The 18,398-nt window shown below is 40.5% G+C and overlaps 1 protein-coding gene across 1 annotated transcript in view; it reads right to left on the bottom strand.

The window, feature by feature from the left end:
- The window catches only part of FOCAD (focadhesin), a 227,524-nt gene that overhangs the window by 169,986 nt on the left and 39,140 nt on the right, over positions 1-18,398 (bottom strand). The window contains exons 7-11 of the mRNA XM_075931485.1: positions 17,106-17,207; positions 9,705-9,909; positions 5,594-5,800; positions 4,602-4,689; positions 3,680-3,882 (exon numbers count right to left, since the gene is read on the bottom strand). Of these exons, the coding sequence (XP_075787600.1) occupies positions 3,680-3,882; positions 4,602-4,689; positions 5,594-5,800; positions 9,705-9,909; positions 17,106-17,207 (805 nt within the window). The remainder of the gene's footprint in view (positions 1-3,679; positions 3,883-4,601; positions 4,690-5,593; positions 5,801-9,704; positions 9,910-17,105; positions 17,208-18,398) is intronic.

Consider the following 18,398-nt stretch of genomic DNA (forward strand, 5'->3'; position numbering starts at 1 on the left):
GTATGAGCCGGGAAAGAGAAGTTACTCGCTCTGTGCATAACAATTGTTCTTCGAGATGTGTCCCCCTGCGGGTGCTCCACTGCTGTGTTGGGCTTGTCCCGGCTCCACAGATGGGAGACTTGTGAAGCAGAGATAGGGAGGGCTGAGCATGTACAAGCAGAGAGTGGTGTTTCCACCTCTGAAGTAGTGTGCACAGCCCATTTCCCCTCGGTTTCTTCTTTGACGCCCTCATGGGCTATTATTATTGCCTGAATAAGTTGGGAGGGGAGGCAGGTAATCAAGTACCCATGGGGACACACATCTCAAAGAACAATCATTACTGCACAGAATGAGTAACTTCAATCGAAGAAAGAGATGTTCCCGTGGGTGCTCCACTGTTGGTGACTGTGCAGTAGTGCCCATTTAGATGAAAGGTGGGCTTCAGTTAATTGCTACAGACTACGGAGAGAAACGCAGTGACTACTACAGTATTGATTATGGAGCATGGTGGAATCGTGTAATACTTTATGAAGGTGTGATCAGATGACTGTTTGTCTTAGAAAAGAGACTGCTAAGGGGAAATGTGATAGAAGACTATAAAATCATATGAACAGAGTGCAATAAGTGAATTAGCAAGTGTTATTTACCCCTTGACGTAACACAAGAAGCAAAAGTCACCCAAAGAAATGAATGGGCAGCAGCTTTAAAACAAACAAAAAAGAAGTTCTTCTGTACACAACACAGTCAAGTTGCGGAACTTTTTGAAGGATGTTGTGAAGGCCTAAACAATAAATGGGGTCTATAAAGAACGGGACAAGTCAATGGGAAAAAGACTTGTGAATGGCTATTAGCAACCTTGTACTTGGACGTTTCTAAGGGTGTGTCTAGACTACCTAGTTTTGTCGACGAAAGTCCACTTTTGTCGACAAAACAATACCAGCGTCTACACTACTGCGGAGTTCTGTCGACATAACGTCGACAGAACTCCACGGTTTTGTCGACGCTGGTATACCTCATTTTATGAGGCATAACACTTTCTGTCGACAGAACTCTGTCGACAGGTGTTATTGCCTGTAACACTGCGTCCAGACTACGGAGTTCTGTAGACAAAGCGGCTTGCTTTGTCGACAGAACTCCATGTGTCTGGACGCAAATTGTTGACGGAAGTTTTGTCGACAGTATCTGTCGACAACACTTCCGTCGACAAAACGCGGTAGTCTAGACGTACCCTAAGTGTCTGACTGCCAGAAGCTAGGACTCAAGGAAATGGATCATTTGATAATTGCCCTGTTCTCTTGGGGACGCCTACACAGCAGAGCTAAACTTGAAATAAGCTACACATAACTCAACTCAAAACAGCGTATTTCAGCTTTTGGCACTGTCTACACAGCAGGAAGTCGAAGGAAAAACACTCTTACTTTGACTTCCCTTACTCCTTGTGAAATGAGGGTTACAGGAGTCAGAGTAAGAAGTCCTCCAGCTCAACATGATGTTGAAATAAAGGCTTGTAATATAGATGCACTTTTTGTAATCTCGGAATAACGTCAGTTATTCTGAAATAATGCTGCTGTGTAGACGTACCCTTCATTCCCTGTGAAGCACTTGGCACAGGTCACTATTAAAAACACAAGATACTGGCCTGGACAGACAACTAGTCTGACTTAGTATGGCTGTTCTTGTGATTTTCAGAACCATGGGTTACCACACCTCTTCATAGTTCATGAGTCACTACAGTAACCAGGTTTCCAGAACTTTGAGGGGGAAACCTAGGATACAAATCCTGGAAACACATCTCCCTAGGAAGATTGAGGGACCCAGATTAAACAGTTAGAAATAAAAGACTGTAAAAGCTATATAACATCTAAAATCTCTAGCTCAACTTGAGAAAAGCCTTCACGTTTTGGAGTTTGGGCTCCTGGGAGATAACTTGAATGACTAGATAGTACAGCTTCCTTTACAGACAACTGAAATTATAGCATTTTGATCCCTATATCCCCATGACCAGAAGACAGCTACCTGGTGCAGTGATAAGCATTTAAACTCACAATTATGTACTTTAATATTGCATCACAGTGCCTTCATTTAAGGAGTTCCCATCTATCCATGCTATAATATGGTTTACCTTTTGTGGGCTGACATCTATGGACTTCTGAAGAAAAAAAACCACTAACGGGGAGTTGGACTCTAGATGTGGAAACAAGGAGAAAAAAATGCTATGTTTTGGTGTCTCAAATGCACCATCAATCCGATTAACCTCCAGGAAGAGTTGAAAACAGCTGTCAAGAAGCACATGGAGCCTAACTTGCACAATGCTGAAAAGACGGACAACTCTCACCTATCCTTAGAACATTTGGATGGAAGTTGTCAAAAGGAGACTGGATCATCATCTGCCTTCAATGATTTAGACAACAAACTCTGCATCTTGACACAGATTTTGAAAACCTGACCTATGAGGAAAGGTTAAAAAACCCATCATGTTAATCTTGACCAAAGAATACTGTGGATCGATCTGAAAACAGTCTTCAGATACATTAAGAGCTTTTACAGTCAGTTCCCATGTCCACTGAAGATAGGACAAGAAGTAATAGGCTTAAGTCAGGCCCACACTACAGGGGAAGGTTGGCTAAAGGTACATAATTCTAGCTACGTAAAACCAAGCTTCAGCACTGGCCTCACAATGGGAGATCACAGGGAGAAACACTCCTGTCTGCTTCCCTTACTCCTCACAAAAAGTAGGACTACTGGCACCAACAGGAGCACCTTCAGTGTTTCATTTAGTGGGTCCTTACTAGACCCGCTAAATTGAACAACCAAAGATTGACCGCTCCAGCATCCACCTTCCTGCATGCGGAGACATGGCCTGAATCTACAGGAAGACAGATTTAGGTGAGGTATCTGGAAAAACAGCTCATATAGTTAGAAAGTAAAGTACTTGAATAGGTTTCCCAGGGAGATGATGGAAATCCTTACCAGTAGAGGCTTTTAAGAAAAAGGCTAGACAAATACTTCTCAGGAATTAACTAGGTTTACTTGGTTCTCTCTCAGTGAAGGAGGCTGCACTTGATTTCTCAAGGCTCCTTTTAGCCCTACATTTCTCCGATTCTGTGGGGGTAGGGAGAAAGAGAGTTCTCAGGCTCAAGATCCTGCATCAGTAAATAAGAGGGGAGCAACAATAACTAACAAAAAGATTCATTTGACACCATAATATGTAGCACTTTTATGCCCCTTTTTACTTTGTTCTCCTTCCCTATCCCCAACAAAGCAGAATGAGAAGAAAAGAGTAGCAATTAATGCGACTATATTGCTGGGAGGAAGCAGATGAATGAGAATACCATAGCAGGAATCTGAAGGAGACCAAAGTTTATTGATGTACTGAGAGTATCTATTTGGAAAGCAACACAGGATGAAAACGTACTTATACCCTTAAAACTGTATATGCAGATATAAAGTTGTTTAAAAAAAAGAAAAAAAAACGCACCATACAGGTAGAAGCAATGCCAAAACCTAGAGGTGGTTTTTGCAGCCTTCCTAGCACTTCGATTTTACTTACCTTTAATGCACATTGTGACAGTTTTCATGTGAAATTTAAAAAGAATACACACTACCTTTAATAATCTCTATTACTGCATGTAATGATGCAGAAAAACGGTTACATTCTCCTGCACCCAAAAGAAGGGAAAACCCTGAATTAAACCTTTACCTGTTTCTTTTTATCCTTTATGCCTTCCTGCTGCACCATCTCCAAAAGATTTATAGCCAACTGTTGCCTCGTGGGGGCAGATTCTTCCTCTGATATACAATCCTCAACTGCTGTTGACGATAAGATCTGCAACACAGGCATCACTAAGATGATAGCCATGGCTGGAATCTTCTGAATTTCTGGACAGGAAAGAAGCTTGCAGCCTATTTGAGCATGAGAAAAAAAACAGATGGAAAAAAAAGTTATGATTTTCAACACGACATATGTATTTTCTAGCCAACAACCTGGTCAAGCATAGTAACAATTGCAAAGAGTTGCAATATACATTGTACCGCCACAGTGCAAATTACTTTCCTGGTAAGGACTCCATCACCAAATGTACATTTCATGTCTCCTTTGTACCAAACTACCTGACTATCTTACATCAAGAAGCATGGAAATAGAATGCAATAGAAACTCCTTTCTAATATATCAGCAGGAAACGTCTATGCTCTCTTTCCAAAACAATAAGTCAAAATCCCAGCTTAACTAATAAGCTATACTCTGTGCCCTCAAGATTATCAAACACAAGATCAGAAGAACTGTCAGAAATAACAGGTACAGCAGGCCTGAAACCTGTGCTAAGACTATTCTGCCGATGGCATAAAAAAATTAAACCCTGATACAAAGAAAGAACAAGACAGTAGATGCTAATATACATGACAGGAAACAAAAGGGGAGGAGGGATCTTTGCACCTTTGGCTCCCCCATATCAAACTTTTACTTTAATTAACAAAAAATTACAGCTTAATTCAATAAACATTCCAATCTCTGCATCTAACTTCAAAGACCATCAACTACATAAAGACAATATCTTAAGTTTAAGGAAACACTAACAAGAAACCAGGATTTTGAAAACTGGAGATTCTAAATAAGACTTTACCTAGGTTTAAGATGGGTTTCTGCTGACATGCTGGACTCTGGAGTAGAAGTAAACCCAATCCAATTATGGCCTGTTCAACTGGAAAGTCCTAAATAGGCAATAAAAAATGTTTGAAGACTTTAGTTTTGAGCCAGATGGAGTCAAAATAAAACATCAATATTACAGATCTTTTTAATGCACATAGTACACTGAACACAGTGTACCTGATCAAACCTCGAAATTTAAAAGCAGCAACCTTTCAGTAAAGGTAATCAACTGGAAAGCATGAGCTTCAATACAATTTAAGTCTTCTTTTTTTAAATAGCCACAAGATTCTGATTAGTTTTCTACAGTTTGATTTAGGCTACACTGGGCCAAGTTCCTTACATTACAGTCTCCATTTAATCCAACCAGTCAGTGCTAAAACATAGTTGTTGATATATGGAGATTTCATCTAAAGCAATTTTCTCTAGATGGCAAAAAACCTGTGTCACTTCAAAATAAAACTACTTCAGCATTAATATGAAAAGTTGTTTACATTTTCAATACATTAAAAGTTAACTGGGAACTGTTTTAGAAATATAGATCAAATTTTTCAAAACTCCATTAGACTCCTGCGGCCATATACAGACAGTGAAGGTTGAGATTTAAAAAGCATCTATGCAACTTAGAGGCACAAGACCCTCTGATTTGCAACTGCCAACCCTGAAGGAGTATTACAGTCTGATCCAAACACATCAGATTTCTTAATTTGTACTGAAAGTTGGTGCTTGTTGCAAAAATAGAGGATGCTATTCGCTTGTGAATTTGGTATTAAGTGTGTGTTAGTCTCTACATGAGAACAATACTGAGCACTTTTCACTTTTTCAATGCAGAATGAGCTTTTTTATATGAAACTCTTTTTAATCTGAGATTCTTAACAAGAGTACCTACATGCATTATGATAAACCACCCTTAGAATGGCAACAAACTTAGCATTTAAATGTAGCTTTTGTATCTTCTCAAATTCTTACTTCATGCAAGATCTCCACATTTTGCTCTATTAAGCAAATTGTAGATGAACATTCCCCTGTCATATTCAGACAAATCTCACAGAAGCACAACATCTGCAGACAAAGCCGAGATAACTGGGCTTTCCAAAATACAGGGTAGCGAAGCAAACTCCGGAATAATTCTTCTAGAAAGAACAATGCTTCCGTTACTTGTGGCAAGTCCTTTATCTGAAGGAAAAAAAAGATAATTTATATACATAATTAAGCATGTACACACAAGCGCACACGCGCGTGCATGCACGCACACACACACACACACACACACACGGAAGAGTTTTCATTTCTAGAGTTGGCCTTAACAGTTGTATAACCTTTTCACTGCAAACTTTTTAAGAAGTTTGCAAGAAACACATTCACGGATAAACAACCAATGCTAACATTGAATGGCTGATGGCATGATCTGTCTGGCTGCAGTTGGAAACTCAGTAATAAAAACAGGGGGGAAAATTTTGGAGCTAGTGTTATGGATAAGGTTTTGATCTCTCCCACCTTGACATTTATTCCAAGGGATTAAGAACAATGAACTATCTGCTCTAATCAGAAGCCTTGTGTCTATTGAATGTATCAAGAGCAAAGTCTGCAGGTGACCAGTGAACTATTCACCAGCAGAGGCCACCATAATAAGACAAAAAGTGTTTCCACATTTATGTAATACACAGTAGCAGGACGAAGGGAGTGGCTAAATAAAGGATAAAAAGGGTTTGGGGATCAGAAAAGGAAGGAATGACAGATTATGAAAACACACTCAAATACTTGGCCAAAGATTTTCCTTAGCTGCAATGAACAACAATCTGTGGACCAGGGCACAGTGAAAAACATGTGAAGCTTTGTACACATTTAAGAAAATTAGATGATTTCTAGCAGGTTCGTAACTTTTTTTCTCAGAAGCTTGCCAGTGTCCCTTTTGATGTCTATTAGCACCTACAATATTTTGTAAGAGAGATGGAGTGCACTCACTTCACACTGGACAGGAGGGAGTTAACCCAGCTCTGAGGTCTGAGAAAGCCAGTCCCCCTTAACTTTGCTGAACAAGCTTGAGCTGCAGAGATATAAAAGGGGACAGCTCAGCTCAGTTGAGGCTGGTGGCCGGAGGGAGAGGACATGCATCACTTGTTCCAGGAAAGCTGTAGCATCCATCCAGATGCCAAGGCACTACCATGCAGGCCAGATACTTCTAGACACCTCACAGGTTCCAGAGGCAAACAGAAGGGACAAAGATCCATGCTGGAGCTCAAGCAACTGCAGCAGGAAGCAGCCCAGGGAAGGGCCTGGATTCCCCTGCCAGGGGATACAATGTCATCCCCTAACTCCTGTCCCTTGAGAGGGGACCATACACCCCCATGAAGCAACTTAACAACTTTGGCCATAGGTCCGCACTACCCTGTGAATAAGGGTGAGTTATTGACTCTTGCTATCAAGTTCCCCCTTCCTCCCCCCACAAATAGGGGCATTTTATTGGCCCTAGCTATTGGGCTGCACAGCCCTGCGAATAGGGGCAAGTCATTGATTCTCTCTATTGTGTCCCACTACCCTACAAATAGAAGCAGATTTGCTGAATCCAGACATTGGGAAAACCTGCCCTGTGGATGAGGCTGAGTTTGCTGACTTCGGTGGGTAGGCCACTCAGCTGAAGAATTGTGGGCGGAGCTATAGGTACAGAAAAAGCTAAAAATTACACGAGAGTCAAAGAAGGGAGATGGGCTCATTCACCCCGTACTGGGCAGAGCTGCCCACATCCGTGTCACAATGAATGTATCCCATAAATCCTTTCCACACTTAATATTCCCATTTTACAGAAAGGGAACTAAGTCACAGAGACAACATCCATGTTCACACTACAGAATTATTTGTTGGCATACATCCACTGCAGTTATTACATTTTTTGTATGTACACATTTGGCGCCTTGTGTTGGCAGTACATGATAAAAGGAGCACTTGTATCAACTATATTGTCAATGCGTGGCATTGTGGTATGGCTCCTGAAAGTCAGTAACATTCTATGTAAACTACACTGAAGCTATGTCTACACTGATGCTTGTCAATCTAATTGCACTGATAGTGACAACACCACTCAGGGAAGTGGTGTTACTACATCAGCACAAAGAGACATATACATGGTGGGATCCAAATGCATGTGAAGACACTTCCCCTACTAGGTCAATGTAAGACAGTCTATGTTGACCTAATCATATAGCACAGATCCAACCTAAGGGACTTGCCAAAGCTCCCTCAGGAAGTCTGGGACAGAGCAGAGAAGTCCCTCCAGCATCTCCTGAGTCTCAGGCTTGCAATCTAACTACTGGAACATTCTTCCCCTCTTCTCACCAGTGAGCTATAAGCCATATTTTGAAAGCAGCCCAAGATAATTAGGCACTCTAATGTGCATTGAAATTCAGTGAGAGATAAGCTCCTTTCATAAGCCCAGCCTGTAGCCTGCTAAATTGCACCTGTCCTATTTTATTCTGTATTTATATAGATTTAAATAGGCTAGCAACAGAAGGTACCTGCAGAATTAATTTTCTGTAGGATTGCTTTTAGCAGGAAAATGTTAGCTGAGCTGATATGGTTAAGATTTATGGTTTTTTTCTGTTATTTTCCAAAAGATGTATGAGGGAAGAGTCTGCAGTTGGTGTGATAAGTTATTTTGTTAATTTTTCTCTGAATCAGCAATAAAATCTGCTAACTTGTTGGTAACTGCCATTCCGTACTTCCTATATAAACAGCTAACAGATTCCCAAGTCAAATCCGCAATTTCCCGCCTTTCTTAAGTAATTCTGGGATGGAGCCCAAGAAAGTGTCAGTTATGTCTGATACATATTTATGAGTTCCCCAGTATTTTCTCCAATTAGAGATAGCACCCACAGAAATCTTAGGGTACCAAGCCCCACTACAGGCAGGTGGTTGAACATTTTGGTGCCAAAAAGGGTATTTAGGCCTAGGAACTTGGGAAATCGGAGCTGCTGCTTCAACAGTTGCTGACAGCGCCAACTCTGGAGTACTTAAGATCAGAAATCATATACTTATATTTAATCTATCTTTGTATTTCCTTCTTGCTTCTTAAATTTTGTTTAAGCTTGCTTTACATATCTCACATACCACCTGCTCCAAGGCCTTTTAGGCAAAGGGAGGCTGGCTCTTCATGCCCTGCCTTGGGAGCATTAAGATCCTGTGGGTATGAGATATTGCTAAATGATTAATTTCTGTATACCTAGATAAGTTTTAGTTTTATTTTGTTAATGCCATCTGGGGGAAGTATCCAGTTAATCTCTGTCCAGACTGCCATATTCATTGTGGTTGTTACCATTATTTTCCCTTTGGCAATAAAATTGTTTTCTCTTTCATTTCCTGAATTTAAGTTTACTTGTTGTCGGTCGTTGGCGGACCCTCACGAGGGGAAATCTTACGGTTCCACCACATTGTAACCTGGGATAGAGGGGAGGAACTTACAATTTCTGGTCAGATTGGCGAGCCTTATTCACCCACATTTTACTAGAGTTCTTTCCTAGGCTACAACCCTAATTCAACAGAGTCTACTTCCACCTTCAGGTATACAGTCCCTCTGGCTTCCGCGTCACACTTAAGTAAGGGCAGAATTTGCCCCCCAAATTATCTTATTAAAACACAAGCACTTTGTTTAGCCTATTTCATATTTTAAAACCTCTCGTCCAAATTCAAGTGCTACGAGTTTTCTCAAAAAAGCTCAATCTTGAGAACGGACCATAACAGCAGACTGTGACTGGTTGAAGACAACAACATTAGTTTAGCTCTTCCATGTTTAACTCTCCCACCTGAACTACATAAAAGGTCATCAGTATTATTAATTACTAACTCAACAGAAAACTTGTTTCCACTTAGACCTTGCATGATCAGAATTAATCACTTTATAACATTATATCACCTTCCTTGGGAACACCAAACTTAGTGGCTCTGGATATCCAAGCTGCTGATCAAATCTACTTTGTGAGAGTTGGAATACACTATTGTGTGTGAACACACAAAAATGCAACAACAAAAAATGTTCTGACAAGGTTTATTTGCAAATGGCAAGTCCAAGCAGTGAATTAACTTTTACCTGAAAATGTGGAATGAAGTCACAAAGCAGTTGAAGAATAAGGTGTTCTAGTGTAGAGGGTGCTTCTCTGCTCTCAGAACCACGTGGCTCAAGTATGATTTTAAGTAGACCCATTCGCAGTTCAGCATTCTCCCGCAATTGTGATGGTTCACAATACAGGTATCTTAGAAATGGGGTCATTATACAGACACATGAACTCTGAGCCCTGCAGTTCAAAAAGAAGTTAATAGTAAAAGCCAGCAAACAATGAAACCCAAGTAATATAACATTCACAGCCTCTATCGGTATCAACATTATACAGCATGTATAGTAATTATGAAAAGGCACCATGAGAGTCATTGCTAAATCTCACAATAAGCAGTAACAATTTGATTTACTGGCATCATAATAATAAGCTATACAAGAGTATAATATGCTCCTCTATAGCAACAGTGCAATCAAAGTGCACTGCCAATATATTAACCCTGTACTTTTGCATGACCACCTCCTCACTTGATACTCCTACATATTGCAATGGCGTTTTATATTTCATTTTTTCTTCAACAATTTAGAAGACTTTTTCTGTGCTACATGTCAGGATAGATCTTTCAGTATCTACACAATGTTATTCAGAAATACGATTATAAAAATCTGACATTTTATCACTATACACCAAATAAAAAAACAACTCATCCTTTGAAAGCTACACCACCAACAGTGTTCAAAACAAAGCACTGCTTAACCCAAGGTTGCTGTCTGGGAAAGAATGCATCACTGTATTGTTTCACTGGATTCATTTAGCTAGCTCAATACATTTGTTAAAAAAATTAATTGCTGATTCCTTTATGACTGTCTCCAGACAGAATGTCCGTCCTAACACCTGGATATAGTCAAAGCATTAAGTATCTTCAGAAACCCTTTTTTCCCCTCAATTTCTTGTCTCAAAGTCAGTAGTCCATCTAGATGACTACATTCTAGAGCTATGATTTTATGCTATACAGTAATTCCTCACGTTTTCACGATAGTACAATTTTTTTTTAGGGAATATTTTTTAAATTACACAACCGTCCCAGGAATAACACCATTTCCCCAGCCAGTGTCTGCATGGAGCTTCCCCCGCCTCCCTGAAAAGCGTCAGAGGGTTCACCGCTCGCTGCGCCGTTCCCTGCTGACTCCCCCTTGCCTGGCGCCTTGCCCTCCTCTCCTCAATCCCCGCTTGCAGGCCGGCGGCTGGGTTTCCCCAGTCATCCCGTCACCAGCGGCTGCGCGGGGCTTCCCCTGCCTCCCTGCAAAGCGGTGGAGGGTTTGCCGCTCGCCGCACCGTTCCCTGGCGAACCCCCCTCGCAGGACACAGTGTGGATCCCGGTAGACCCGTCACAGGGGCATACTCCCAAACCAATCCCCCTCCTCTCTTCTCCCCATATCTTCCCCAGAGCCAAACATCTCCCCTCCCTGCTGTAACCCAGTCCCCTTTTTTCCCCAACCTTATGTCCCAGTCCCAACAGACGACACTGCTTGAAATGCAACCCCCATCTTTTCCATTATTTTTAATGGGAAAATTGACTCCGCATAACATGTTTTCACTTAACATGATCATTTTCTGAAACATATCTATAGTGTTAAATCAGGAATTACTGTAAAAGACTCTGGATACAAAAGTGGCAGGAAGGCCAAGACAAGAACGCAGCTATTAAAAAAAGTAACCAGTTATCACTCAATTTTCCCATTCATCACATAAAATACCTACTGTACACCTATATACCAAATACCATATAAAAGAAAGCATTTCTGGATCCCTCTTTTGTCACTGCAAATTTTGTCACTGACTTCAGTGGGAGGGCCATAATTATTTCATATTGAACCTAAATCCTACTGAAGTTAATTAGAATTTCTCTACTGACTTAAAATCAGGACTTGACTCCCTGTTTATGAAAAGCTATCTGTTGCTCTCCCATTCTAAACACTTTATAAAAATAAATCTTAAAATATTATACTATCATCTCAGTAGTGAATAATGCATATATTCATTATTTAGATTTTATTCCTTGACTTCAGTAAGAGTTTTGCCTAATTAAGGATTGGACCAAAACTTGTAGCATTTTGAAATCTCCTTTAGTTATTCGCATGCAACAACTTTGTTTTAATTATAAATCTCTAGCACCAGATCTAAATGTTATTACAGCACTTAAGAAAATTTCAAATGAAGTTTCCATAAAAAACAAGTAATGTGAAATTTTCACAATATCTCCCTGTTTTCTGACCAGCTCTATGAATTATAAAAGTAGGCATTAATATTAACACTAATATTCTGATTCCACAAACGCCCCCTCAGCTTTATGTATGTGAGAAATCCTGTTTAGTTTAATAAGTGCAGGCTCACACTCAAGGAAACAGACAGGTCTTGTATCTATACTGGTCCCACCGAAGTCAAAGGAAGTTTTGCCATAGACCTCAGTAGGGTCACGGTTTTATGCAGCGTTTTTTGGAGGGGCGGGGATTTCAGCCTATTCAATGACAGATTATACTATACCCATTTGTGGAAGGATTCTGAACAGTTCTGAACTCCAGAACTGCAAGGTGACTGGAAGATCTGGCTTTCTAATATTTTGCTTTAAGATGAACCCACCTTTTTCATTTCATATGTTAAAACTCAGACTTCTGGCTGAAAATTCCTTAGCTTCCATCATCACAAGCAATAGTGCAAGTAACCCAGTACAATGAGGTACCATTAAGACATTTATTGCTAGTACAACATACCGGAGAGACATTTTCAGAACCACAGGGGCTCTCCCAGGAACCATAGCAGTGAAAGGAGCAAAAAGCAGGGCTGCTGCTCCCAGGAGTCAGCACCTCATGCCATGAGCTCTTATAATGCAGCCAAACCACTCCCAGACCTGCCTTCTATTCCTCCATTACTGCTGCATCTTCTGTCTAGAGTCTGTAAAATCCTGCTGGAAGGCTTTTTCATTTGAAATTTTCTGACATAACTATGCCAGAGCTGGCAACTAGGGGCACTGGTTCCTGGGAGCGGCAGCCATACATTCTGCTACTTTCACTACTGTGCTTCCCAGTACAATCCTGCAGACACACCCTGTCTCTAATTTTCCCTTTTTAGTACCCTTGAGAAGGAAGATGGTGATCAAACAACTTCACGGTAATCTGGAGCTTTCATATTTCCTTGATCCTCTGCAGAAAGATTTCTGTGTTGGACATGATACAGAGACTATTCTAGGCTCACTGATTGCTGATCTCTCCTTTGCAACATCAGATGTCCACTGACTTTCTCATGAGTCAGCAGCCTTTGATACCTGTGGTGAGCCACATAGCCCTTTCTTGAGTGGTTTTGCTCTTTCCTCTCCAAATGTCAAAGCCCGTTCCCACTGAAATCAACAAGATTTTTGTCTTGAATTCAATGAGAATAGGATTTGGCTCCAAGTCATTAAAGAATGTGACTTTTTGATCAATTGCTTATCTGTCCAAATAGTTCTCATGTATGTTCTTCCAGATTGACTTTGATTGCCCCTCCTGTATGTCATGCTGAGGAAAACAATACAACTTGGGTTGTAGTTCTATCAAAATGCACATGGCACATAGTTCTATATCTATCAAACCCAGATGGTGTAGCATCCTAGCTTTCCTAGTGCCTGGGGGACTGCAATGCTTAGAAAAAAGGCAAGCTGGTAGAAGCTTAATTTGGACAAGATAGAGGCACTAAGTATGTCTTAAGTGGAATGACTGTCTTTCCCACCTTTCTTTCATTTAAGATTTCCAGGTGCTGCTGCATCCTCACTGAAACCTGGATGTACATGTGGCACCAGGGGACCAAACGATCATTTTACAAACTGCTCTTGTTTAAAGATGTATTGCTAGAGCTGGATTACACCACGATGATTCATGCCTATGTGACTTCTGGATTTCATTACTGTGATGTGTACAGTATGGGTCCAGACTCAAAGACCACTTAGAATTACAGTTGAATGCAGCTGCTTGGCAGAGTTAGCCAAATAAAGCATACTATCATTTCTATGCTAAACACTATTCTGACTCCCTGTTTGCTTCCAGATGCAATTAAAAGTGTTGACTTGGAGCTACAAATTATTAAATAATTTGGGTCCTTAGGTTCCTAAGAAATGCCTCAGTCAGTGGGGTTGCAGTGACTGAAATACTTGAGCTAACAGATCTGAGTTTCAAACCACTGGACAATGGCGGCTGTGCATTTAACGTGAACAATCCTCAAACTAGTACTGGCTCCCATACCAATTCTAACAACAACAAAAAAACACTAAGGGTATGGCTACATTGTGGGGGGCTTTTCAGAAGAGGTATGCAAATAGCGCTCGCTATTTTTTTCTCCGGAAGAGTCTTTTCCACCAATGTCAGAAAAAAAACCCTCTTTCGAAAACCCCTGTAAACCTCATTTTACGAGTAAGAAGGGGGCTTTCGAAAGAGGGAAGTTATCTGACATTTGGCCTGGTGTAGACGGGACCAAATGGCAAAAATGCCTCTTCTGGGGGGGAAAAACAAAACAAAAGAAGGTATGCAAATGAGAGCACTATTTGCATACCTCTTCCAAAAAAACTCCCCATAGTGTAGCCAAACCGTAAGTGAGACAGTGGCAGAACCATGGTTCTAACGCTGAGAAGAGAACACATGTATGTATTGCTTTACCTGTTTACCTGAATGTTCTTTATGATCCTTGAAATGTTTTCCATAGATGAGGCCTAGATATAATTAGAATTCTTTGACAGTAAAAAGACTTCATTACTTTCCATATAGGCTAACGGTACAAATACAAGTTTAAAATTCATGAAACTAAATGTATCCTAGGGTATGTCTACACCTTCACCCTAGTTCGAACTAGGAATGCAAATGTAGGCATTCAAAATAGTAAATGAAGCCAGGATTTAAATATCCCGCGCTTCATTAGCATAGTCTCAGCCACGCGCTGTTTCAGAACCAGTTGATTCGAAAGTGAAAGTGCGCTCTGGGCCGCGTTAGTGCAAATCAAACACCTTGGTTCGAACTAACGTTACTCATTTTTTGAGGTGTAACGTTAGTTCGAACCACGGGGTTTGACTCACACCAGCGTGGCCCGGAGCGCACTTTCACTTTCGAATCAGTTGGGTTCCGAAACAGCACGCAGCTGAGATTATGCTAATGAAGCATGGGATATTTAAATCCCGGCTTCCTTTACTATTTCGAATGCCTACATTTGCATCCCTAGTTCGAACTAGGGTACAAGTGTAGACATACCCTTATAGAAAAGAAGTTCTGGTTCCCTGGTCTCAATTTTGCTTAATTGGATTTTGCTGAGCATCTGAATCAACTGAGACTTTTCATCATCTGAACATCCAAAGGAACTTCCAAAAGCACTGATAACCAGAGTCCTCCATGGATACAAACTTCTATCTACAGCTACAATTGTGGTTAGAAATCGGTATCTGCTGAACTACAGGGATCTCCATGGAACTACAGCAGTGAAAGGAGCAGAATGTGGGGCTTTCAATCCCTGGAACCACAGCTCCTAACCCAGGAGCAGCAGCTCCGCATTCTGCTCCTTTCACTACTGTGGTTCCCAAGAAAGTCCTGCTGTTCAGTGGATATGTATTTCTATCTTACTTCATGACCCCAGGAAAGGGGACCAAAGCCAAACCCTGAGCCATGATATCCTGGGAAGGAAAGCTGAAGCCAAAACCCAAAGCCTTAAGCCCCAGATAAGGGGATCTATACCCTGAGGTCTGCTGCACAGAGTTGAAGCCCTAAGGCTTTGGCTTTGGGCCCTAGCAAATCTAACACCAGCCCTGCCAAGCCAACCCCATTAAAATGGGGTCCAGACCCACAGTGAAAATTACTGGATATTATTCCAATATCCTGTCTCTAACAGCAACAATAATACCAGATGCCTCAAAGGAAAACCGACCTACTCATATGTTTTTATGCATGGGTATTGGCAGTTGTCTTGAGGGTTTATAATTCCAAATTCTACCTAAGTATCAAAGGCAGTGTTTTCCAAATGGTGTTCCATGGTACCCTGGGATTCCGGGAAGTGAAAATAAGGGTTCCATGAGAAAATTCTATTACAGTAACATTTTAGGATTTAAAAAATAATTATTAATATTTAAGCATTTATGAATTGTATTGAAAACTATTTTTATTTGTGTTTGCACTGCGTGCACAGTCAGTCAGTGGTGCGATCGCCTGTTATTTATCCGCGTAAATATGTGCAATTAAACTAAATGTCGATCTCATGACCTTGTTTAGCATTTGTTTATTATTATCCTTACTTATTTGTGGTCAGCTCCATATATAAGACTGTTATTAGGGGTTCCACAAAATTCTTTCAAGTTTAAAAGGGTTCCGTGGCCAAATAAAATTGGGCAACACTGATCTAAGGGAAAGGATTTTCTCATTATTCATAGGAAGAGCTACTCTTTCTAAATCTTTCGGAGCTCTTGGACTCAAGGATGGTGTTAGGCAGGAAGTTCTAAGATTCATTGTGTTGAGGAAAAAATGAGTAATTCCTATTATCTCATTTAAATCTTAATGAATTTAATGTTCTCCTGTGCTCTTTGTATCTACGTCATTCACTATTTTATTTAATGGATGTCCCTGCTCATCTCCTTTCTAAACTAAGCAATCAAAACCTTCCTGAGCAAATCTAGTATCCATTCAAAAATCAACTAACCAATTAACATAGGAATATAACTTTTGGTGGGTTTAGTGAACTATTAGTTTTTCCATTAATCTCCTCGCTACGGTAGATCTCCTGTCTGGGATAAACCATTCGTTACATTCTTCCAAATTTATCCTTAATATTTGGTTTCTATTATTATTTAGTATACCACAGAATTGAATGAAGTTTTTAATTATATGAGTTTTTAGTCAACAACGACCTTTTTCAGAAATTACATTTCATGTGAAAAGTTAGTAACTTTTGCAAATTGAAGACATCATGCAAAACACTGAAATTATAAAAAAATTCAAGTACTATTTCAGAAGCATTATAAATATTACAATAACCAAGTTAAAAATTAAGCAATTTTAGATATTTGAAAATTTTCCAACCCCTGGAAACAAACTTTAAAAATATAATTCTTGGGTAAAAAAATATTCATTTTTCAACCAGGTTTAGCTGACAGTATATGTTATTCAAAGAAGTCTAAGGGAATGTCTATATAGCAAAGAAAAACCTGTGGTTAGATCAGGTCAGCTAACTTAGGCTATTTCTTGGCTGTGCAGACGTCAGGGCTCCGGCTAGAACCACAGGTTTTCTGTTTGTGTCTCAACATACCCCAAGAGATTTTATTGTTCTTTTCTAAAACTACACAATCATATATTTTATCCTATCACTTCAGGAAGCACTTCTTTGTGGAACTGATACACATTCCACACGTATAAACAACTGAATGATATTTAATTTACCTCTCTGGACATTGCTGGAAAAATACTGTTATTTGCTGCAGAAGAACCGGCCAGCAATCAGGTCTGTTTTCAAGTACACTGATTAGTGGATGAGGAGGATACCTGAAAAGCAGAGAAATCATACTTTGGATCTGTAATTCAGGAGGCAAACATGTAAAGTAACTATCTTCAGAACAATAACTAGAGACATAAAAAGTTGAACTCCAGCCTCTATCAACTTCCTTCACTAGTTTCATCAAAATACTATACATCAAACCACAGGCTGGAGCTCCCTCCTCCAACACCCTCAGGACCTGACCAATCCCAAATAAGGGGATTTGCAGGACATGGGGAGGTTCCTCCCAACATGGTCTGTGCTGAACTCCTTCCCCTAGCTAGGGCTCCAGCCTGGCACTGCTGCTGCTGCCCAGCCATGACTCTCCTGACTGGAGCTCCTTAGCTGCCGTGGAAACTAGGGCCCGACCCTGAGTTCCACAGCCAGGGTGCCGCCGCCACTGCCAACCCCTACTACCTCCCGTCCGCAGGAGGCAAAACTCCTCCATGAGGTCGCCTCATCTTAAAAAACGATATATGGGCATTGGAAAAGATTCAGAGAAGAGCAACAAAAATGATTAGGGGTTTGCAACAGGTGCCATATGAAGAGATATTAAAAGGACTGGGACTTTTCAGCTTAGAAAAGAGAAGACTAAGGGGGAGTTATGATAGAGATTTATAAAATCATCAGGTTTGGAGAAAGTGAATAAGGAAAAGTTATTTCCTTTTTCCAATAAGAAACTAGGGCTACCAAATGAAATTAATAGATAGCAGGTTTAAAACCAACAATATCATAGAATCATAGAATACTAGGACTGGGAGGAACCTCAAGAGGTCATCGAGTCCAGCCCCCTGCCCTCATGGCAGGGCCAAGTACTGTCTAGACCATCCCTGATAGACATTTATCTAACCTACTCTTAAATATCTCCAGAGATGGAGATTGCACAACCTCCCTGGGTAATTTACTCCAGTGTTTAACCACCCTGACAGTTAGGAATTTTTTCCTAATGTCCAACTTAAACCTCCCTTGCTACAGTTTAAGCCCATTGCTTTTTGTTCTAGCCTCAGAAGCAAGGAAGAACAATTTTTCTCCCTCCTCCTTATGACACCCTTTTAGATACCTAAAAACCGCTATCATGTCCCCTCTCAATCTTCTCTTTTCCAAACTAACTAAACAAGCACAATTCTTTTAGTCTTACTTCATAGGTCATTTTCTCTAGACCTTTAATCATTCTTGTTGCTCTTCTCTGGACCTTCTCC

The sequence above is a fragment of the Pelodiscus sinensis genome, chromosome 6 (genome assembly GCF_049634645.1).
Source record: "Pelodiscus sinensis isolate JC-2024 chromosome 6, ASM4963464v1, whole genome shotgun sequence".
In the NCBI taxonomy this organism is placed as follows: Eukaryota; Metazoa; Chordata; order Testudines; family Trionychidae; genus Pelodiscus; species Pelodiscus sinensis.